Consider the following 24,479-nt stretch of genomic DNA (forward strand, 5'->3'; position numbering starts at 1 on the left):
AACATGGGTGTGTTACATTCTGCATTTATTTGTCAAGCCATAATTTTGAAAATGATGCATCTAAAAAAAGTGCTGCATTTATACGAAGTATAAAAATAATTCCTTTCAGTCTTTTTAAATTTTTTTTTTATTGTATGATAATCAAGAGTAAGTAAAATCAATTCTCGAGACCAGAAAATACCTTATTTTGAAAGTTTCATCATATCTGAAACCCATCGAAATGTTTGCAAAAAATACAAAATAAAAACACTTATGGTTATGCTGCACTGCTGATGATGTATTTTGTACATATGGATCTACATTAAATGCAATGTTTTTTTTTGTGCAATGGACAAACTGTTCACACAATTAGGGAAATACATATCTTCCAATATACCTTCAATTGTTTTTGGACCAAACTGTTAGACATTGAATAAACTTTATCTGAGGTGTGTTTTGTGCCACAACATATATTCTCATAAAACATATTCATCTTTTCTTCAGTAGGATTTCGACTGACTCAGAGATGTGCTGGTAGGTGGTAACGATACATCACGGTAATGAACGTTCAGTATTGTAAACATTCTGGATAACTTATTTTCTGAATTGTTGAGACTTTTATATTGCACATTAGTTTATTTTCCATCAACCAGTTAAAATGTATGGCACTGCATGCATGCTGCATATAAATCAGTCTGATTCTCTCTTTGGTCTGAAGTTCTGGATTAAGCAGCAGACAGACTAAATAAAAATGCAAATTCACTGACAGTAGGCGGCACTTATAGAAAAGCAGAAACATAGCTGTTACCCCATACACAAAGCAGTCCTATGCAAATTTCTGTTTCTGAACTGAAGGAAGTCAAACAGTATTTAAATGTTTTCAAAACAACCATTCAGATTTTTTTATTTGCGATGGTATTTATAAAACACTGAATATTAAGTACTTAATACTGAGCATTATATAAAAGGCATCTGTTTACACTTGCACATTTTAATCTGGATTAAAACGCGTTTTAATTATTTATTATTGTTCTTTTAGTTGTGTTATTTTGCACTTTAAGGCTGGTTCACACGGCAGGATAATTGGGCCGATTTTAGCCCCGATTCAGCCCTTCCGACAATCTTAGGATGCTCCGATTATCGTAAAATAATCTGATCAAATATTCCTGCCGTGTGTGGTGTGTTAAGACTAATCTCCTCTGCTCGGAAGAATGTCGGGACCGCTCCGATCTCAAATCGGGGATATCCAACATGTTGGATTTATTTTGCCCGATTTCTTCTTGTGTGTGGTGTCCCCCGAGGACAAACGATAACGCAGCCTGTGGACTGTGGGTGTAGCCAATCAGAAAGCGAGGTGACGAGCCAGTGATAGTACCGGGAAACAAAATCAAAACAGCCGGCGTATATAATATAACAAATACAAATAAAGTCGATGGGCATAACTACATCCACAACTGCAGTCCACCAGAGTACATGGAAACTAATATATGAACGTTTATTTCAACGGTTATTAATCTGTGTAGTACGTAACAACATTTCTATGAGATAAAACAACAACTTATCTCCATATCATGATATAGCAAGTATAGTCCATGCTCGCGTCGTCTCCACCTCTTTGACCATCGCCTTTTCTTATTTTTCTTATGTTTTTTTCCCCGTTAAAAACAAAGCACAAACTATGGCCACTGCATCCTCTTTGTCCGCCATGATTGTTTACTCTAAAGTCACGTTTGATCTCGAGGGATTTTGCGAGATTTCCCGTCTGACCTGGGAATGCTCGGGAGTCAAATCGGTTCGTGTGTGATGTGTTGATATTGCCGTGTGGCTGCACACCACACACGGAGCGACCAAAACTGTTAGACCCGTGATTTTTTATCGCCGTGTGTGGGGTCTCTCAGGTTTGGAAAATCTGCCGACAATTTTAAAATCGTCCCGTGTGAACCAGGCCTTAATCTGTTTGAAACATTTGTTTACTTTATACATTTTAAATGTGTTGTTTAATTGTATTTTTAATGTCCCTGATTTTAAAAGTTTTGTTATTAAGAGGATGAGTTTGTTCATCTTTTCTAACTGTTTTTGTAACATAGTTCAATACTGCTGTAATACCGTATACCAAGTTTCCACAATCACCATGCTTGGAAAATACCATCACATGCTTAGACTGAATCCAAAGACTGTGTGTTGAGATGTGGCCAGACATAGGAGGGTCCGGCTGGGAGGAGGGGGAAGGTGGGATTGGCAACAGAAACAAATGTGGGTGAGTGTTTGAGTCTGTGCTTTTTGAGTTGACCAAGTTCTCTGAAGCAGCATCCGCACTCAGCACAGCGGTACGGTCTCTCTCCCGTGTGAATGCGCTGGTGCTTGTGTAAGCTGTCCAAATGGCGGAAGCGTTTCTCGCAGTATCTGCAAGGATACGGGCGCTCTCCTGTGTGTATGCGCTGGTGTGTTTTCAAGCAGTAGAAACGTCTGAAACCCCGGCCACAAATGTTGCAGCGGTGCACTTTATCAGGGCTCTCTATAGTCCTGCTGAACCCTGAGTCACTACTAACAGGTGGTGCCAAGGCCAGCAAAGCATCGCCATCACTCTCCCGCATTGAAGGCGAGGAGATCTGCAGTAACTCTTGCATGGAGTTGGATGAAGATGCTGCAGCTAGATTTGATGAAGGAGGCTCTAATGTAAGTGAATCGGGATCGTCTTCAATTTTAATGGTGCTCTGTTTGACATCATCAGAGTCCTCCATCACCTGTATCAGCTCCAGCTCATTAACATTCCCAGCTGGCGTGCTCATTTCAAACTCAAACTTTGTCATGTCAGATGGATCCTCAGTTGGGATTGCTGGATTTTCTGGTTCCTCAAATTTCCTCTCGCTGTCTGTTACTGCAGAACTGTTGTCTATGAAACAGAAAAGCTCATGTTAATTTATATATATATATATATATATATATATATATATATATATATATATATATATATATATATATATATATATATATAGCATGTAAAATGGCCACTTCAGATTGTTGTTTTGCTGCAAAATCTTACTGTGAAAGGAAAACTAGGAATAACTTTCATACTGTTACCAATATTTCAAGATAAATATTTACTGAACGCAAGTTTGCATAGATCTTTTTTTCCCATGTTAAAATAATGTTAACTTAACTTTTTGAGGTTTTTGAGGAATGTTCATTTGTTCATTTCTCAATCATCATTGCATTGGATTATATGTTTTGTCCTCCACAATTAAAACTGCAGAGCTTTGATCATAAAAATGACCAAGTTACAACTGATATTTATATGCTAGCAGTCTGTTATACTGTTAAAAGTACCATTGATTTACAGTACAGGCTATCAGAATTTAATATAAATACCGACATTTGCATCATAATTGGGTCACACTTTATTTTAAGGTCCAATTCTCACTATTAACTAACCAGTAACTATGATTTTTGCCTCAGTTAACTCCTTATTTGCTGCTTATTAATAGTTTATAAGGTAGTTGTTAAGTTTAGGGTATTGGGTAGGATTATGGATGCCATGCATTATACATACTTTATAAGCACTAATAAACAGCCAATATGTTAATAATAGGCATGCTTATACGCAACTAGTTATTAGTGAGAATTGGACCCTATACTAAAGTGTTACCCATAATTGCATATTTTCATAACATAAAACATTCACCAAAAAAAAAAAAAAAAAAAAAAAAAATATATATATATATATATATATATATATATATATATATATATATATATATATATATATATTTTACTCATAAATGTTAAAAAATAATAACACTGAACCTTTTTCACCCTTATTCGTGATGTAAAACGGGCCTTCTGGCTCATCTTGTGGTTTGAAGAGAGCAGGACTGTTTTCCACAAGAGTTTGTGAGGTCGCGGGGTCACTACTGAGGGCTGAACTGTTGCCCCCTGCAGACCTTCTTGCCTTTCTACGGTTGACACACTCACGAGACAAGTCGGACTGTACCGTGGGGAGACAAAGGCCAACACTAGGGAGATTTTTAGGACTGTGGATTCTTCCGGGTGAGTTTCGGAAGCTCTTGTTCTGCGTCGGTGCTGTGGGACTTCCATCCGCAGCGCGTGACGGAATCACAAAAAGTGCGTCGTCTGCGTTTGGGCGCACGATGTTTGACCCGGGCTGGTTTCTGTTGAGAAGTAAACACTGTTTGATGTTCTTTTCAGCCGCGGTCATGTAGTAGCGCACTGCTTTGAGCTCGCTCTCGGAAATCTCCAGTCTCTCGCGCAGGCTCCGGTTCTCTCGGTGCGACTCTGCGGCTGCGTTACGAGCCGCGGTCAGCTTTATGCCAACAACTCGCGCTGTTTCTTTTAAAACCGTTTCGACCGCGCATCTTACCGCCTGATCGATAGTAGAAGCGAGTTCGCACTTGAGAAAAGTGACGCTGATGTCCATGCTCAAAGTCATGGTTTCGATCCACGGCAGTATTTCACTGTGATGTAATGTTGCATACGTGATCGCAGCGCTCAAGTAGATGCGGTCTGGGTTTCTTTCTTGTCTACCTGAGGACTAGAATAGTTTACGGCCTCACTTCCATCACCAGTGAAACGTTAGTACTTCGATGATGCTACTTGATTTAAATGTTAAAAGTACGGAAACCCCAAAGTTTGTTGTGAATATCGCTATCTGTCGCGTTCTGCTGTCGTCAGTGTCGAAGAATAATGACGTCAAAGCAGCTTGGGATTTCGAGTTTTCGTTCTGAGAGGCATTGCTTGAGAATTAAGTTGTATCAGTAGATTATTTACATTATATATATATATATATATATATATATATATATATATATATATATATATATATATATATATATTTAGTTTTTTAAGTCAGTATATGTGTTAAGTATGAAAACTGATTCACACAAGAATTAATGTCCTTTATATAGACGGTTTCAACGGCAACAATATAAACAAACGTTACTGCGCGTGCCCATATTGTGGACCTAACTTAACTTCCGGTAGACTTCCAAATAGAATAAATAACAACAGCCAAGTGCCTCTAGAGTAAATATTTTTGATAACAAACAAAATATTTTTGCTGCGTGGATCAGGCGGACTTAATGAATATGCAAATTCATTATTTGCCAGCAGGAGATGTTTTAAAGCATAGACATAAAGCGCGAGAAATAGAGGTTTGCCCAGTAACAGCTGTAAACGAAGCAGAGCTGGTACGCTCACACGCTGCTATCAGGCATATAACACGCAAGCCCTCCTTCAGAAATACAGCGATATAAAAACACCTGTGCCTCGCTTTGATATTTAAACATATAAATGTAAGGAATTATTATTAATAAAAGTGCACTACGTAACGTTACTCATGTTTATTCAAAGAAGCCTTTTTGAAAATCAATCAGTTTTAAAATTGTGGCGAGTCTCCAAAAATAAAATAAATGTATGGGAAACACATCCCACAGTATAACCAACTGAGCCCAACTTCAGTCTACTCATCACCTTAACTTTAACTGCGTTTGTAGAAGGCAAGGCACTGCAGCCAACAGACAGGAAGTTAACTTAGGTCCAGGCGCGTGCGCCCGATGAAACCGTCTATAGAAATGGAAAAAAACGTTACTGAGAAAGGCAGTGTTCTGTGATGTGGTCTACTTAGTACAGGGAATCAGAGAAGAATCGCCACTGTGACAGAAAACGAGTATTTCCACTTTGTTGTCAGTATGTATCAGCATGGATAGCACATGGTAATCTCTAAAATCAAGAACAGTTGTGTTGCATAAATTATGACAAAGGTTTAGATTTAAAAACTTGCTTTATATATGAAACTGTTGTTTTCCTATGACCTTTGCACAAGTATAGGTTGTTTGATTAAACACACAGCAGGGTTAAACATTAGAGGCACCTTGCAGCAGAACACTAGGTTAATCATTGCTTCTTCATTCCAGTTTTGGTTGGATGAAAGATCAAACAACAGCAAAATCTTCCCAATGTTTCAGAGAATACTGTCCATTTTTTTCCACAATATTTTTAATCATTGCTGGAAATAAACGATTAACTAATTTGCCTTCATCAATTACACATTTACACACTTAACACATTCTTCGATTTATAATGTGGCCTTAGTTCAAATAATGGCAAAATTTGGACTATATATATATAGGCTATGTATATATTTTTGTTTTTTTCCAACATGGTGTAAGAAAGAGCAATAGCGCAATCTAGAGGTTGACAAATGGAAAACACACAACTCTATTTATTTTAGACCCAGTTTTGTTGCACCAAAATCTGGTCGGTCTGACGGCGAAACTCCCTTTCTCTGGTGTCTGAATCTGAGCCCTGTTTAGCCCATGTGGAGAGGAGTGTGATCACATTGCACTCCTCATGTCTGTTAATTCTGTCCATCTCATCTGCTACAAGAAAGGACGCATGTTTAAAGCTTTTAAATACATTTCTATACATTTTGTTGCTTATAATCATCAGGTTAACTACATGGAATACTGGATAAGATATGTGACCTGAATATATGTGTGGAGAAGAAATGCAGAACAGTTCATGTCCATCCAATCACATACTGCTTGCGTGCATGGGTCTATGAAAATGGTGTTGCTGGGCAACCCATCCACAGCTATACTACAGTCCCTTATGGAGAAAAGGGCAGCTGGAATGTGCCATCACTACATTTGAGGAGGGGGATGCATGGGGGGATGCATGCTGATGATAAACCATATTTTGCTGCTAATAATGTGTGGGACAGTCTAAAGGTACAGTGTTGTAGAAATAAATATAAAAATAAATAAATCACTGTTTGATATTCATTCATAATAGTATAGCATAGACAATCCAGTTTGTCATAAATTTTAATATGGGCCAATCAGCAAGCGCACAGTAGTACAAAATATAATCTGTCTGCCTCTCTCCTCTACTTGTAATTATGGCAGGTGTAATTAGGAGTGTGTCTCCGGTGGGTGGCAGCTTATGTCTCTAGAGAGAAAGTGTGCATTGCATTACTGAGTGCCCTTACAAAGGAATTTTAATTACAGCTCTGAGTAATCTAAGAAAATGTGAGGTCGGTAACTTGTCTGGATAATAATAGATGTTTTTTTTTTTTTTTTTTTTAGAAATGTTTCGAAAAACACTGGGGAAAAAATAAAATAAATAAAATATGCTCAAAAAAGGGAGAAAAAGATTCATACATGAAAATGTATACATATTAGTTAACTGCGCAATCGTTTGAATTCAAGCAGACGGTGTTGCCATGTCCACCTATTATAATCTTTTTTTGTTTGTTGTTGTTTGTTGTTTGTTTTTTCAATATATGTCTAGTTTCACACACACACACACACACACACACACACACGCACACAGAGATAGAGAGGGAGAGAGAGAGAGAGAGAGAGAGAGAGAGAGAGAGAGTAGAATATTTATTTTATGGTTGGTGCTTGGCCTCCAAAACACAATAACAATGTTTATAATGAGTACTAGTGTCTTCAGTTATTACCAGGTAAAACTAGGATAGAAACTAGCAACTATTTAAATAATTAAAAGTTACCAAAGAACATTCAAGTAATTAAATATAGCATCAGTAGTTAAACTGGAATAAAAAGACAAACTGTGACCAAATAATGGCACCTCCAAATACCCCTACCTATTGTTGGAGCCACGCCTTCTATCGCTAAAGTCATGTATTATAGTTCGTTCTCATTTCTCATCCGCTACGTTTTATTAGGGGACGTCGCCTATTTTCGTCTTTTGGAGCGCGATGTGGCAACCCTCCGCTCAGGAGCGCGTTCATGTGTTCATTGAGCAGCTCGTAGGGGGAATTCTGTAGAATGTCACCTTTTTCTCCAGTTCATTTATTTGTCATTTCCCCACAAACGTTTGAAGTGAGATCTAATTATTCTCGTCTCCACATATCACCACGTATCTGATATTAGCTTTAGCGGCCTAAATTCGAGTGTGTTCCAGTGTGAGGTGCTGTTCGCCCCCCTGAGCCGCTGTTTGGCGGCGGAGGTCTGCGCTGCAGTGGTACATTCGCAGTAAAATGGGTGTGGTTGAATCGCGCATATATGATGCTACGTGTTTCTGCTGCAGACCGACTGATTTCATATGGGACTAAACTGACATCAGAGTGAGCGGCACATTATCTGAATGATTTAGAAAACAACTGTAACGTTACTGTTGTTTCTGTTGAATTCACCCCGCCTCCTATTCTGGCACAGTCACACATTTGAACTGATGGATGGGTTATGCGCCTCCGGAGAGATAGCCAAGTCGGTTTTGGTTTCTTCATTTTAATTTATTTAAAAGGCCACGGCCTCGCGTTGTATTGAACTGGTCATTTCTTGGACGAGGAGCAACGCTCAAAACGAAGAGAGCAGAAGGAGAAGACAGAGGAAGACGACACTCGGGAGGATCAAGCAACGCAGTATAAAGACAATGACGGCATGTGCTTGATTTGAAAGCTTTACTCTATTTGAACTTATTACATCTGTCGGCAATTTACACCATTTAAGGAGCAAAATCATTTTCCTCTTTCAAAAGCAAAGTGTACTGAAACCAGGAATACCGTGGAAAAGGCTTTTTTTCAATCCTCAGTAAACGACAGGGCGACATGGTAGCGCTGTACTTCATGATAACATCGTTTTGATTCGTTTCACACATGAAAGACACAGTTGCCGAGGCCTAACTAGCACTAGGAGAAAACCCACAGTATGCAGTCCTAAACATTTTCCAGCAGAAAAATTCCCTGCGAATTACTTCCGCAACCCACTTCAGCATTCCTCTGATTTCACGCGGAGATTGAAGCCAAACAGGAAGATTAACAGGTAGGCCTATATTATTTCCTAAGATTCATCAGAATCTTGTGACCCAGATAGGACGTTGGATGAAAAGTAGTAAGCTTTATACCATTAAAATGGTCTGTGTTCATTTGTTATATGTTATTTTCTGTCATTTGGGATTTTAGTGGTTTTGTCACAAAATCGCATCAGTGATGTTTCAATCAGTCGGAATAGGAATATCAATAAGCGATTATATATCATATTACATCTGTTTTTAAAGGTGTTGCATGTCTTATTTTAGCCGTGAGTGGTGAATTGATGGAGCAGAAGCCTCCTGTACTTCAGCTGGACGCAGCCTCCAGTGCTTCACTCACTCTACTGCTCTGATTATGGCAAGCTGCTTCAACATTTATTGCTTCATAAATGATTTGTTTTAAATGACTAGTAATAAATCTAATACTGACTAGTATCATTTTCACTTTAACTACAAAATGAATCCACTAGGTACTGTTCACTTATGCATTACAGTTGTTAATGGGTCATAATCAGGTTTTTAATATTCAGTTAGTACTAATGTTTTTTTTCTTTTCGTAACACAGTATAGTTGCTAGTATATATACTCCAGCTTCACTAGTATATATGTTTTGAATATTTTTGTTTATACAACACTGGTATTTAACCCAATTGTTTGCAACTTTACCTGTCTCTTACTTATGCCAGGCACTTGCTTTTTTGCTTGTCATATGTAATAATTAGTCAGAATGGTTACTTTGTTCATTTCAAATCTTATTTGTAGATTTTTTTTTACCAGTTCCAATTTGAATACACCATTGTAAGGGTTGCACAGACTAGAAGACTAATCGATAAGTCATCTTTAATGCTCTGTCATGATGCTTGACAAGGTTGAATTAATTCACATACGCAATCGCTCCCTCACTAATGCATTCGTATAAATGGAATCTTTACTGTGCTTCTTTATCTGTTTCTGATTTAGAACAAACAGAAATCTGTAAGAAATATAATGACCCAATGACAACAGAACTGATAAAAATTAGCTGTTATGGAAGCAATAGCCATGTGAGCAGTGCTGTGTCATATAGCTGTGCACAAGGTGTTCGAGTCTCAGCTTAGGGATCAGGCTTATTTGTTCATTAATGATGTCATGTCATCAGTGACTAGTCAACGTCAACTCGACTTTTATCACATAAATGTTGACTTAAAAAATCTCTGAAGTCGTTCAACCGCTACACCAGGGTTTCTCAAATCTTGTCCTGTACGGTCAGTGCTCTGCAGAGTTCAGCTCCAACCTTGATCAAACTCACAGACCTCAGGATTCTAATGATCCTGAAGACATTGATTAACATGCTCAGGTGTGTTTGATTAGGGTTTGGAAAGTGGATCTCGTGGGTTGGATTTGAGGATCCCTACCCTACATAAGGGCCTTTTGCACTGCTTTAGTTTCAGAACTAAATGTGCAGTACTAAAGTACAGGTACGATTTTGCTTGAACTATTTCCCAGTACCATTTAAAGGGTTGCATTCGAACTGACAGTATGTACTAGCAAGTGATGTAAGCTGGTCGACAGTGACGTCATTTGTGCGCACCGTTCAACAACATTAACAAAGAAGAGTAACGTTAACAACAGGAGGATGGAGGACACTGTGATCAGAGCAGTGTTTTTGTTGTGTCTCGCGGGTTTCATAATAATGGACATGGAATGCCGATGTATACATTAAGCGATTGAAAGAACGGAAAGGGGGACTAAGAATCTCCAATGACAACTGAAAGTGCTATATTTGTTAGAAGTGCCTGCACTTCAGCGTCCATTCATCTAAATAAGTTTGCACAATGTTTACAGTATGGTTACATGCCACAGCGTTTTAAATCATGGCGGTTGAGGGCCTTTTTGAAAGCGTCTGGCCAATCTATGTCCCCTTACATCGTGGGAAGTACCAGTTGTGCTGGTTAGACCCTGCTCCGGAGTAGGAGCTAATTTCGTTCTTGAAAAAGGCAGTCTGGTACTAAAATCGCACCCAGTTCCGGCGGTGCGAAAACGCCCAAAAGTGGGTAGTTCCACAATTAGTACTGGTACTATGAAAAGTTTCCTACAGTGCAAAAGGCCCTATAGTGTCCGATAAATGGGTATTAGTGTTGATTAAGGCTGGAAAGTGTGTTGGAATTGTGTACATAGCCATCTTAGTATAATAAAAATCCATCCAGTGTTTTTTTAATTTTAATTTAATTTTATTATCTTTGTAAAACCAAATCAGGCTCAAATTTTTTTGCTATTGAAAAATAAATATTAATCTTTATTAAATTACATTAATTCAATAAAAGTTTTCTATACAAATTAGCACAAGTCAGTCTGCAATACCGGACAGGACAACAAGGAGACTCCAATTTATTTAGAACCAAGAACCAAGAGAAAACATTACCGTCTACAGCCGCGAGAGGGCGCTCTATGTTTTCAAGGAGATGCTATAGGAGCACTGAGCAGCATAGAGCGCCCTCTCGTGGCTATAGACGGTAATGTTTTCTCTTGGTTCATGTCAAATTAATTTGGTAAATAAGTCGCACCTGACTATAAGTCGCAGGACCAGCCCGCGCATTTCTAGTTACCTAGACAGCAGACACTTTTACTCAGAGTACCTGCAACATGTCAGAATTAGCGGTACACACAAAAAAGTGCAGGTACTCCAAAGACTAAAACATAGAAGTGCTGGTACTGTGTACCAGTGTCTACCAACCCACTTCAAGAACTGTGGAAGTACTCTCTGTTTATTGCCATATGCAAAGCAGAGATGTCAAGGCTACGCCCACATCTGGAGTCAGGTAGGAAGTTACAGCTCATTTTCATGAAAAGGAACACAACACACCCCATATTATTTTTTAGAGCTGCCCCAAAAATCATACTTTTCAACACATTATAATAAACAATCTGTATGGTATTTTAAGCTGAATGTTCAGAAGCACATTTAGGAGAGCCATAAGATTATTATTAGATCTTGGAAAAAGGGGCATAATACTGTAGGTGCCTTTTAAAGTCTGGTAGTGTGTGATCCCCAGTTGTGTAAGTTGAACCACTGATGTCACATGGACTATTTTAAAGGGTTGGTTCAGCCAAAAATGAAAATGATGTCATTAATAACTCACCCTCATGTCGTTCCAAACCAGTGAGACCCCGTGAGATCTTCGGAACACAGTTTAAGATATTTTAGATTTAGTCCGAGAGCTTTCTGTCCCTCCATTGAAACTGTGTGTACAGTATAATGTCCATGTCCAGAAAGGTAATAAAAACATCAGAGGGTCAGTTAGAATTTGTTGAAGAATCAAAAGTACATTTTGGTCCAAAAATAACAAAAATGACTATTTTATTCAACATTGTCTTCTCTTCCGGGTCTGTTGTGAGCGCGTTCATGATGCTGCTGGCATGTTTTCTGGCGCACCCAATAACAAAAATAACATGTCAGCAGCGTCGTACATTAACTGTCACAGCAGTCGCACTCACAACAGACCCGGAAGAGAAGACAATGCTGAATAATGTCGTATTTTCGATGCTTCAAAATATTCTATCTGACCCTCTGATGATGTCACATGGACTACTTTGATTATGTTTTTCTTACCTTTCTCGACATGGACAGTATACCGTAGACACAGCTTCAATGAGGGACTGAGAGCTCTCGGACTGAATCTAAAATATTTTAAACTGTGTTCCGAAGATAAACGGAGGTCTTATGGGTTTGGAACGACATGAAGGTGAGTTATTAATGAAATACTTTTTGGCTGAACTAACCCTTTAACAATGTTCTTACTACCTTTGGGCCTTGACTGTGGTAGTTACCTTGCTGTCTATGGAGGGTCAAAAAGCTCTCAGATCTCATCAAAAATATCTTAATTTGTGTTCTGAAGATGAATGAAAGTCATATGGGTTTGGAACTACATGAGGGTGAGTAATTAATGACAGAATTTTCATTTTTGGCTGAACCATCCCTTTTAAGGGGAAAACCCTCCACAGGCAGCTAAACAACTAGCTGCCACACTAGCCCCCCACAATTCACTGAATTCATTCTACATGTCCAGTTTATCAGGTGCACGAATTCTGTGTCCAGCATTTGTACGAGTCACCTGCCGCAGGGAACTAAACATCCTTAACCCTTTTGTGGTCTTCGGTCCCTTCTGACCGGATAATTTTTAATTTTGTAAAATCATAGCTTCACCAGAATAGTATGAAACTTGGTGACTTTTATGGGATTTGCTATGTGAACACACACACACACACACACACACACACACATTGAGGGCATGATTCAAGGTCCTATGACATGAAAATTTCACTTTCTGAGTTTTTTTTTACATTAATATGAGTTCCCCTAGCCTGTATATGCCCCCAAGTTTCTAGAAATTTGAATCGGTGTAAATTGAGATTTTTCTATCTTTCTCTGCCTTTGAGAAAATGGAAGCTCAAACGGCCTGATCTTGAATCTCCTCGTTGTGACGTTGTAACGAGAATTGTTACCTCCCCTTTCTCTGCTTTGCCCGCCCAAATATTTACATATAATTCAGTCGCAATGTCAGCACAGGCGTTTCAAACAGACTTTTATGATATGGATTCGACAGCACCGGCACAAACAGTGAGTAACAGTGTTCATTAATGCCTGATCTGTGATCAGTGATTTCTGATGTGTAGCTAATCATTCAAGTTCACACAGACTTTCTTTCTAAATCGTTTAATACTGTTTATGCATCAGTGAATCAAGCCAGTGACTAAACGATCAACTTCACGTTGTTTCTCTTAGTAGCATGAAACAAATCTGTTATTTAAATTGTGATTTAACTACAGAGAGCGGTCAAAGAACGCCCGCTTTTTTCCGGAGCTGTTACACATCGCGAGTATATCTGCACACTTGCCCAAACTGCCGTTACAATTAATGACGCTGTTATGCTGCACAACGGAGCTCTTACTGTATTCATGTGTTTGCTGTTAGCTGTGGTGAAAGCATTTTGTGAGAAAACGTGTTGCAATAATGACGAGATCACTGCATCCACGCGATAAACAGACTCTGTCTACTCAATGCTCATCACTGCAGCCTTTCATGTGATGGGGAAAAGATCGAAAAATAATTATATAATCAACACTTCCACGATTCATTAATCTCGACAGCTGTAATAGTAATATATATATATACAGTGGGGATCGAAAGTTTGGGCACCCCTTGCAGAATCTGTGAAAATATGAGTAATTTTCAAAAAATAAGAGAGATCATACTAAATGCATGTTATTTTTTATTTAGTACTGTCCTGAGTAAGATATTGTACATAAAATATATAAACATTTGGTCCACAAGACAAAAAAAATGCTGAAATTATTAAAATAACCCCACTCAAAAGTTTGGGAACCCTTGGTTCTTAGTACTGTGTGCTGTTACCTGATGATCCTCGACTGTCTTTCTGTTTTGTGATGGTTGTGCATGAGTCCCTTGTTTGTTCTGAACAGTTAAACTGAGCAGCGTTCTTCAGAAAAATCTTTAAGGTCCTGCAGATTCTTCAGTTTTCCAGCATCTTTGCATATTTGAACCCTTTCCAGCAGTGACTTTATGATTTTGAGATGCACCTTATCAGACTGAGGACATTTGAGGGACTCAAACACAACTATTTAAAAAGATTCAAACATTCACTGATGCTCCAGAAGGAAACAAGATGCATGAAGAGCTGGGGGGTGAAAACTTTTGGAATTTGAAGATCAAGGTAAATTTTACTTAATTTGTGTACCGGGAAACATACAAGTATCTTCTGTTGCTTACGAAGGGCAGAACTAAATGGAAAAAAATTATATTTCAACAATATAAGACAAATTTGGCCATCTTCATTGTGTTCAAAAATGTTCACCCCCAGTGAAATAATGCATCTTGTTTCCTTCTGGAAAGAATCTGCAGGCTACAATTTTTGCTAAATTTTGTTTCGTGTAACAAAATGCTTCCTGGTTTGAATGTAGTAAAAATAATAATGCAAAAACATACACTTAAATCAACATTTAAAACAATTAAAAACTATTAAACCTTGACAAAAAGTAGTCTTTGAGAATGCCTTAATATACATTTAAATCCACAACCTAATTAAAGTAAACAATTATGCATAAAAACAACTAGGGAATTCACAATCCTAGCCTATACAGTTCTATACAGGGATCTCTTTTTTTGGCTCTCACCAGGAGGTGCTATTCTGCCTTCAAAAGTTATATTTTAAAGGCCTTTTCTCAAGTTTAATCTGAAATACTGCATTAATTAAATTATATATATATATATATATATATATATATATATATATATATATATATATATATATATATGTATTTATTTTTTTATTTTTATTTTTTTACTATTTTCAATGGGAAAAAAGTATCATAATTATTGCATAAATATTAATTAGTACCATAGAATTCTCTCAAAATACAAAATTGATTAAATATAAAAAAAGATAAAATATTATTGAACATAAATAAATTAGATTGATTTTACTGAAAAAAAAAAAAGTTAAGGTGTCCGCGGTCACTTTTGACTTCGAAGTCTATAAGTGTGATTCTCAAATGAGGAGCGCAGAAGGGTTAAAAGGGAAACGCATGCACTCTATGTGAATTCTGTCACATCTTTAAGTATGCCGCCACAGTAGAAAGATGAAAGAGGACTAACTGAGTTTAACCGTTCACATGCCTGTTGTTCTGGGCGTTGGACGAAATGAATGAAATGTAAACGTAACCCATGTGACCAAGCAAATGCATGGTAACGATGCGTAGTTTAAATATGTTGCAATTTCAGTGAAAACAGTGGTTGGTGTCAGTAAATGATATATGACACTTACTTTTCTCCCTGTGCATATGTCTGACATTTCTTTATAGTTCATGCTAACAGAACTTCAATGACACAAATGCAACATATTATTAGTATGCTTTTGTATCGGTTATAATATAACCCCGCTGCAAAGAAAATAAAAAAAAACAGTAGGCTGATAAAAAGATAATTTGAATCTTAAGGCTATTTGTAACATATATATATATATATATATATATATATATATATATATATATATATATATATATAGAACTGATTTCAAACATCAGACCAGAAGGCATTATGATGCACTCGTATGGACCAGAGGATAACTAACCCCTCTCTTCTTAACCGGCTGCTGCTTTCCCAACATGCTTGAAGACCTTAAAAGGTGCAGAAGGGGTTTGAGTCATCTAGATTAGCCAAGATTCCTCAGATCTAAGCCATTTATCTGAGTGAAAGGTTTTGTGGGTAAAATGGAATTATACATCATTGTCGCTTCTTTCTCTACGATGGGTTGAGATGTACGTTTTCAAGTGGGTGTGTGTAGCTTTGATGCTCTTTGTGTGGAGTTTCCTCACAGACTGATGCTTATACATTGTTGAATTCCTTTCTTCCTGCTGTGGTGTTGTGTTTGCGTGCGTGTGTTAAGGGAGTTAAGGCTCTCTAATAAGTATGTGTGGTAAGGGGGTAATAACAATAATTTTTGCATCTGTGTCTCGCAGCTCCCATCAGCATTGATACAATAGCCATACTGAGATCTTTGGGTTATAACAGGAAACATGCAAAGTAGAACTGTTCATAAGGTCCAAAAGACTATGGGATTGGTTGATGATTTGTGACACATTTGACTGTGTAAAAAACACATGCAAAAATCCTGTGTGTTTTTGCATGCCAATTTAAATGTGTAACCTCATGTATGGTGTCAGGTCAGGCAAGCAATTCTTTCTCTCATTTCAATTCAATTCTAATAACTAGACCCGCATGGCCAGAAGTACATTCTGTAGGCCTGTTGCCAAAGCAAACAACATAAAATATCATTTAGAAAAACCGAATGATTGAAATTTCAAATCTCTCTATCTGATACACACACACACACACACACACACACTTTTATTTACCGTCTTGTTTCTGTTTGGAATGCCTCCCAGAATATTAATCCTATTATATTATAGGTTTTTAGCCAGATTATACCAGATTAAAGATTATGCCGTGATATTAATATAAACCCGCAGGACATCTGCACTCTGAAATTATCTGTATTAAACACATCTTTTATACACATTATTACAATAACAAATCTTACTAAAAGACTTATTAAAATCAAGATTGCAAAGTAAGATTTGTATTATTCTGCTTGTCAATCCCACAAACTGTCTGTGATTCGTAACTGGGTTCAACTAGAACACTGTGGCCTCTGATGTTATTCACATGTCGTGTTTTATTCTACAGGTGTCTGCGGGGGTGAGAGAGGTCAGAGGGTAAAGGTTAAAGGCCATTTCAAGATGAGTGAGCTCGAGCAGCTTCGTCAGGAGGCTGAGCAACTGCGCAGTCAGATCAGAGTGAGTCCTTATACTGAGACTGCTGAAAAATCAACTTCACTGGGGTCCTGATCACCACGTCAGGGTTTATGTTGCCATAATGACAGTTGGCGTTTCATTATCCCTTACACATAGTAATGAACAGAATGAGTGTTTATCATGTTGCTGCTAAATACACTTATTTGAAGATTAATTTCTTATTGCCATGCCAGCTTCTATTGCTATTTTCACGACAAAACCATACTTGAATTACAAACTTTAAAATAAAAAACATTGAAGTGCCATTTTTCCTAGAAATTCTAAAACCACCTTTGACTTGAACACTTTCAAGGGTAATATACTAGGTATTAAGGGCACCTATTATGCAAAATCCACTTTTACAAGGTGTTATGTCAGAAATGTGTGTTGGAGTTGAATGTACATTTATCTTTATAAAAGCAAACCAGGCTCAAAAAACGCATGGTTTGTATCCTATGTGTATCTTTTAGAGCATTATGGATGTCATAAGCAATTTCTAGTGATGCAATAGTGGCTTCCCTGAGACTCCACTCAAAATGAAGTGTGCACTGAGATCTGAAACCGGCTAACATTAAGACACTCACATTGTTTTCTGTCCCTCAGGATGCCAGGAAAGCATGTGGGGACTCCACACTCACTCAGGTGAGATGTAATTACATGTAGGATCTCCAGAGGTCTGTGGGTTTTCATTCATGTGGCATTTATGCGTGTGTGGTAGATAACAGCGGGCCTGGATCCGGTGGGGAGGATACAGATGAGGACGAGGCGCACACTGCGTGGGCATTTGGCTAAAATCTACGCCATGCACTGGGGCACAGACTCCAGGTATCTCAATCAGCAACCTTCTGACACTTCACCACTTACAGCTGCCATCATAGAGAACAAAAAAAAGTTTAAAGTAGCAAATGAGCATGACTCAGTGGTTTGTGACTTGGCTTTGGTTTTGCCCCTGTTGACGGCACAGAAGACAATGAACAACATGCTGCACTACTGTCACAGTGGAAACAAATATCTTTAAAGACATTTGATTTTTGTGAGCTGTTCTATACTCCAAGGACATATTCTAGTAGAGCCATGTGTACAGTTGTAGCAACTAAAGTCAAAAGTATACGTCCCTTGTCCACATTCCGCTCTAGTTTACGTCATTTATGTCATCATCATCACAGTCCACTGATGTCCATGCGCTGCACATGTTTTTAACTATGTGTCATTTCGAAAGCTGCACCCCTCCAAAGGACATATTTGTCAACCACATTTCTTTGAGGAGGTTTTATTTCAGAAAAGTATCCATTATTGTAATGTCTTTCTTACTTCGGAATGAAATAAGGATTGTCCATGAAGTCACTAGAGAAATCTGAAACATAGCAAAATCCGTTGACATAGTATGTAGTCATATCGCGGGAAATTGACAATAATCAGATGCCGCGTTCATGTCATATATTCTCTTTTTATCTTTAATCATATATATATAAACTTTCTTATGTAATCCTCAGGCTTCTTGTTAGTGCCTCACAGGATGGAAAACTCATTGTCTGGGACAGCTACACTACGAACAAGGTCTGTAGATCCATCATTTTATTACACATAAAGCACATTATGGTGCAGTAGCCAAGTATTGTGATTTCGAGCTAGTAACCAAAAGCTTTTCCTAAATTATCACCATCAAGTAAACCAATGCCAGGTTGAATCAAGTGTATAGTAAAATCACATTATATTCATCAGGTAAAATGAATTATTATTAGACAGTTCTGGCAAAAGGTCAGTAATATATTTTCTTGTAAAGGTTATTTGATTTTCAACAGTCTGTTTAATCTTCGTGTATGTTCAATATTATACATTTCAGATGCATGCCATCCCGTTACGGTCATCATGGGTGATGACGTGTGCGTATGCGCCGTCAGGAAACTTTGTGGCCTGTGGCGGACTGGACAACATTTGCTCCATATACAGCTTAAAGACTAGAGAGGGCAATGTTCGAGTCAGCCGAGAGCTGCCTGGACACACAGGTTTGATAACACACACATACTCACCTTCATTTACCCAGAACACTAAAGCAATGTCATAAATATGAAGAGCTTTTATACAAAGAAGTATAAATATTTTTGATTGATTCATAGATCAGTTTGTATACTGTTGCTGGCAGCAATCAAATACACTGCTCGTGACTGCATCTTTTCTGTTCGTCTAAAAGAAAAGAGAATCAGACATCTTTTCTTTTCTTTTTTCTACCATCATGCAGTTTCATGGTGTGGCATGCTGACTTCCTGTCTGTTCATTTCCTAGGTTACCTTTCCTGTTGCCGTTTCATAGATGACAATCAAATTATCACCAGTTCAGGAGACACAACCTGGTGTGTTCAATAACTATTTTGTACTACACTGAAATGCACTTGTTCTCAACTCCAAATCTGTGGTGCCCCCACTGATCTATATATGACTGGATCGCTCATAGCGTTTAAACTGCCAACAGTCAGTGAAGCCACCAGAAGTGTTCGATCTGCCATCTTACTAATCCCTACCAGCAGAGAGCACCATTGAGTCACATGCAAACCGCTGACCTGAAATCACCCGATTTGAAGCAAATCAGTCAAACAGGATTAGTTGTTATGTTATGTGTATGTAAATTCATTTTAACTTCAGGTGTTTCCTGCAATATTTATGGTCTTCTGGGGCAGGATAAGAGATATATTTAAACCGTTTAGGTGGGTGTGTCTGCTGCGCACTGACAACACAGGTAACGATACAACACAAAATATAGCCTATTTATTTATGAACATAATTATTCAGGAATTATTCAACATAAACGTATTAGTATCAGAAATGGATTTGAATATATTACAATGAATAATACAATCATGTTGTTAATATTGCTCTATAATGAAATGAAAAGCTTAACTTACTATTTCGGAAATAAAACCTTTAAATCTGTACTGTATATAGTCAGTTATTTCTCTGAATTCAGATTTCAGAACAAACACTTTGTCGTTTGTTATAAATGTTGAGGTCGTGTCCGTCTGATGTTTATCATGTTCATGATGTTCGCTACTGTAACGAACGTAAGCTTTTTAATAAGTAGGGGAAATTCCCAACATTTAAAAAAAATAACCGTTTAACATACATGCCTAGGGTGTTTTGCATTGTAATATTGTACAGAAATACTTCAGATTTATAAACGCTGCCTTGTTAGGTGATGTTTTCTCATTAAAATCATACAATTTCCTATTAATTCAATGGAACGTTTACACACACTAGGGATTACCAATATGGCGTCGCGGCCGCTTCACTTTCATGACGTCATGAGCAATCCAGTTCCCTATTATAGATCAGTGGGTACCCCTCCATAGTACCAGAATTGTCTGTTGTACAAATGCCCTTAAAATCAAACATGATTTAAAAAACATAATTATTAATATTAATATACTATTAAAATGTGTTATTTATTAAAATGTTTAATATTATTTAATTCATATTAAACACAGAAATCAGTATTTCTCCTCTCTTTTAAAAGTTGATGAGCCTGTTTATTTTGCATGATTAAATGGTTATTTGGGTTTTATTTACATTTATTGTTTTTTCCCTTCTGTCTGTGATTAGACCAGTTACTGCAGTCAAACAGACCGCTCACTTTCAGTTACAGCTTCTTTTGAATGTACAGTTACATAATTCAATGATGTCTGTGCAGTTTGTACGTTTTAACCTTGTGTTTGTGTTTGCGCCAGTGCTCTGTGGGACATTGAGACTGGTCAGCAGACCACACTGTTCTCAGGTCACAGTGGAGATGTGATGAGTCTGTCATTGGCTCCAGATTCACGGACCTTCATCTCGGGGGCCTGTGACGCCTCCATTAAACTCTGGGATATCAGAGATAGCATGTGCAGACAGACGTTCACCGGACACGAGTCCGACATCAACGCTGTCTGTGTGAGTAAAAGCGCTGCTTAAACGAATATTGCAGAATCAAAATAGATCACTATTGCTTATCACTTCTTTTCTTCTCCATCTCTCAGTTCTTCCCCAGCGGCAGTGCGTTCGCAACTGGTTCTGACGACGCCACCTGCAGGCTGTTTGACCTGCGCGCGGATCAGGAGCTGTGTTTATACTCTCATGATAACATCATCTGTGGCATCACCTCTGTGGCCTTCTCCCGCTCTGGCCGTCTGCTGCTCGCCGGCTACGATGACTTCAACTGTAACATCTGGGACGCCATGAAGGGAGACCGAGCAGGTGAACATACTGGTTTTAATATTTTGTGTCAGTACAGTAACCATTTGCACAATGTTTCATTTGTAAATTGTGAGGTCTTTGAACAATAGTGACGTAGGATCTGTGGGGTTTAGGGGGGCAGAAGATTGAACAATCTGGCACTGGTATTTACACAAATGTAAAATACAGTAATTAGCACTAGATTCTTGCATCAGACTGAGACAAATTACACCGATCTTGTAAAAAAAGGAATAAAGCCGAGCTGCCAACAGTGCAATATAGTTACACTTGCTTGTAGTGTAGATTACGTCACATAAAGTAGATGCTAAATGCTAAAAATGCATTGCCCAAATGCACATTAATAAAAAAAAAATATATATGCCTTTTATATGGAAATTATTCATATTATCATTATTAATAATAATACTGTTATTTTATATGATCAGTTATTTTACTTCATTTTTACACTAACTTTTAGAAGTTTAGAGTAAGTACGATTTACATTTTAAATAAATAATTACTTTTTTTTTAGACAATGTTATAATAATGTTATATTTCAAATAAATTCTATTCAAATTAGTTTGAATTTTATTCATCAAAGAATCCTGAAAAACATCACAAAGTAGTTTTCCACAAAAACATAAAAGTGCCCGTTATGCAGTGTGTAAAGTAGCTCTATGTGAATGCAAAAGTCTGCAAAATTGTAAAACCGAAAGTGCACGATAAATAAAGTTATTATCTCCTAAAAGAAAGAATTAATCCAGGACAGCCTGAACGAGTCGTTAGTAACACATTTGTATACTGGCCGTCTATGTTCTACGCTGGTCGGCTGCAAACAATTGACCCTCCATCAAACACGTCATTTTACTGACAACTGCTTCTCTAATCTCTGCGAGTTCAACACTGGATTCACAAAATGCTTTCTTGAAAGATGGCCAAAGTCCCTTTAAGGTAAGTCTTGTCACTGGGCGGCCATCTTTGAAACGCCTCTGGGGCATGCAAGAGCAGCTTTGAATGGAGAACCATCAAATTCTCCAAAGCAGTTCACCAAGCTTAAAGGGTTAGTTCATCGAAAAATCAAAATGATGTCATTAATAACTCACCCTGTCAGACCTCCGTTTATCTTCGGAACATAGTTTAAGATATTTTAGATTTAGTCCGAGAGCTCTCAGTCCCTCCATTGAAACTGTGTGTACGATATAAACGGAGGTCTTACGGGTTTGGATCGACATGAGGGCGAGTTATTAATGACATAATTTAGATTTTTATTTAGACCCTTTAAGATTAAATAATATTTGAAATCACCAAAGAAATCTGACACCAACTGTGTCATAAATGTTTCTTTTACTTAAAAATTGTTTAAAAAAAAGCTTATTTTTCAGGCGCTTGTCTCAGAACGGCAGCTGCAGTGACCGATTAACGATTGGCTCTTTTTCTCAGAAGGCAGGGCTTCATTCGATAGAGCGGATATACTGAGCATAGCATTTTTCCCCATTCAAAACTATAAGAGTGACACATCTTGGTTATTCTAGTCTTTGAGACAGCTCAGAACCCATGTTATTTCACAGTCTGTAAGTATGATAAATAATAGATGTTTATATTTTCTGTTGAGCATTTAAAATACTGAACTATGACACACACTGAACACGGTGGACCAATCACAATAGACTGGTCCATCTGACCAATCAGAGCAGAGCATGCTCACGGAAGCGAGAGGTTTTAGAGAGACTGAATCTTTGAACTGCTTCAAACTAATAATTTGAGAATCGTTGGAAAACGAGGTGATATTAAATGCATATTTTGAGAAAACAAAAGTGATTTTTGCCTATGCATGCAATCATATTGTAGAAGACCAAAACAATATTAGGAACCTTAAAATGGCATAATAGGGGCACTTTATCCAACACTGATGGTAAGTGCTCATGTTTGATCATCAAATCAGCTTTAGAAGGGTTTCTGAAGGATCATGTGGCACTGAAGTCTGGAGTAATGATGCTGAAAATTCAGCTTTACTATCTCAGGAATAAATGTCATTTTAACATATATTAAATTTTTTCTTTAATTATTGTATTATTTCACAACAGAAATATTTGTGATGTCTTTTTGAAAAAATAAACACACCAGTGTTGAGCATACACGACTTCTCTCCAAACATCCCAATAGATCTTACCCATCCCAAATTTTGAACAGTAGTATATATACACATGGTGCATGAGGTGGTTTTGAACTGGCCAAATATAAACTGTATGTTTACACTTTAAAGCTCACACTCATTGTCTCTTACAGGAGTGCTGGCTGGCCATGACAATCGTGTGAGCTGTCTTGGGGTCACAGATGATGGCATGGCTGCATGCACAGGTTCCTGGGACAGCTTCCTGAAGATCTGGAACTGACCACACACACAGCTCTATTGTACACATTATTTACTCATCACACACAATGTATGTACTTTACTGTACATATGATATACACTTGCCTACACAGACACATGGCTGACAAATAAACTGTACATACTATATATAATTAGTTACACGTTTACACCAAACTCTATAGTGCGACATCATTCTATATATATATAGTCACACTATATAGGTAGGTTTGGACCACAAGTTTGAAACAGGAATGTTTACACACACTTACTCCCCCCCCCTTAGGCTTTGCTGGACCTACATGGTACCTTCACTTACTAAGAGACACAAGTACATGTGGAGAAATGTGCATTTGAGTGAGCGGTCTAATTTGAGCGTACAAATCCAAAACATTTCTGTGACCTGCTTTATTTTGAGACTGAACCTTGAGCTCGGAGTGATGGGTGTTGATCCATTAAAGAGCAATTTTTGTTCTTACTTCCATTGCCATCTATAATAAAAAATAAGCCTAAAGTACTAATGTTTCCATGAGCATGTAGAGTTGAAGAGATGGAAGACCTGAGACAGTTACCCACCAAGAGTCGATTCAGATCACACTTTATGTAGTCCATGTTTTTTTAGCTGCGTATGCCAGGCATATTCCAGTATACAAGTAAATATATGATGTTTTGTCTTTAATTTTTGTTTAGATTTCACATTTTTAAAAAGCTTTTATTCATGTTTACCTGTGTGCCACACCCTAAGGAGAATAAAGAAAACTAAAAACAAATCAATAAAAATC

At 37.7% G+C, this 24,479-nt stretch overlaps 2 protein-coding genes across 4 annotated transcripts; one reads left to right on the plus strand and one right to left on the minus strand.

Moving 5' to 3' along the window:
• Positions 1-76: 76 nt before the first annotated feature.
• On the minus strand, positions 77-4,674 carry LOC113077396 (zinc finger E-box-binding homeobox 1-like). Its single transcript, XM_026249813.1, has 3 exons — positions 3,784-4,674; positions 1,928-2,872; positions 77-1,035 (listed from the first exon to the last, which is right to left on the minus strand). The coding sequence occupies exons 1-2, from the start codon at positions 4,424-4,426 to the stop codon at positions 2,136-2,138; spliced, it is 1,380 nt and encodes a 459-aa protein (XP_026105598.1). The 5' UTR covers positions 4,427-4,674; the 3' UTR covers positions 77-1,035; positions 1,928-2,135.
• LOC113077403 (guanine nucleotide-binding protein G(I)/G(S)/G(T) subunit beta-2-like) lies at positions 3,906-24,467 on the plus strand. Of its 3 annotated transcripts, XM_026249834.1 has the most exons (11): positions 7,803-8,789; positions 9,046-9,136; positions 17,021-17,130; positions 17,731-17,769; positions 17,846-17,952; positions 18,621-18,684; positions 18,971-19,133; positions 19,411-19,477; positions 20,846-21,047; positions 21,134-21,350; positions 23,616-24,467. In XM_026249834.1, exons 3-11 carry the CDS (start codon positions 17,074-17,076, stop codon positions 23,720-23,722), a joined length of 1,023 nt encoding a protein of 340 aa, XP_026105619.1. In that variant the 5' UTR covers positions 7,803-8,789; positions 9,046-9,136; positions 17,021-17,073; the 3' UTR covers positions 23,723-24,467. The 3 variants fall into 3 exon arrangements, with proteins under 3 accessions (XP_026105611.1, XP_026105619.1, XP_026105604.1); XM_026249826.1 differs by lacking the exons at positions 7,803-8,789; positions 9,046-9,136 and adding an exon at positions 3,906-4,026; XM_026249819.1 differs by lacking the exon at positions 9,046-9,136 and having other exon boundaries at positions 7,807-8,789.
• Positions 24,468-24,479: the final 12 nt, after the last annotated feature.

Source organism: Carassius auratus, chromosome 5, assembly GCF_003368295.1.
Source record: "Carassius auratus strain Wakin chromosome 5, ASM336829v1, whole genome shotgun sequence".
Taxonomy (NCBI): Eukaryota; Metazoa; Chordata; class Actinopteri; order Cypriniformes; family Cyprinidae; genus Carassius; species Carassius auratus.

Excerpts from the sequence above, each read along its gene's own strand:
- LOC113077396 (XM_026249813.1), bottom strand. The coding sequence starts at position 4,426 with ATGACTTTGAGCATGGACATCAGCGTCACTTTTCTCAAGTGCGAACTC. Across the intron at positions 2,873-3,783 it reads CACGAATAAGGGTGAAAAAG|ACAACAGTTCTGCAGTAACA; the intron begins GTTCAGTGTTAT and ends TCTGTTTCATAG.
- LOC113077403 (XM_026249826.1), top strand. The coding sequence starts at position 17,074 with ATGAGTGAGCTCGAGCAGCTTCGTCAGGAGGCTGAGCAACTGCGCAGT. Across the intron at positions 17,770-17,845 it reads GGGACTCCACACTCACTCAG|ATAACAGCGGGCCTGGATCC; the intron begins GTGAGATGTAAT and ends CGTGTGTGGTAG. Across the intron at positions 21,351-23,615 it reads CATGAAGGGAGACCGAGCAG|GAGTGCTGGCTGGCCATGAC; the intron begins GTGAACATACTG and ends TGTCTCTTACAG.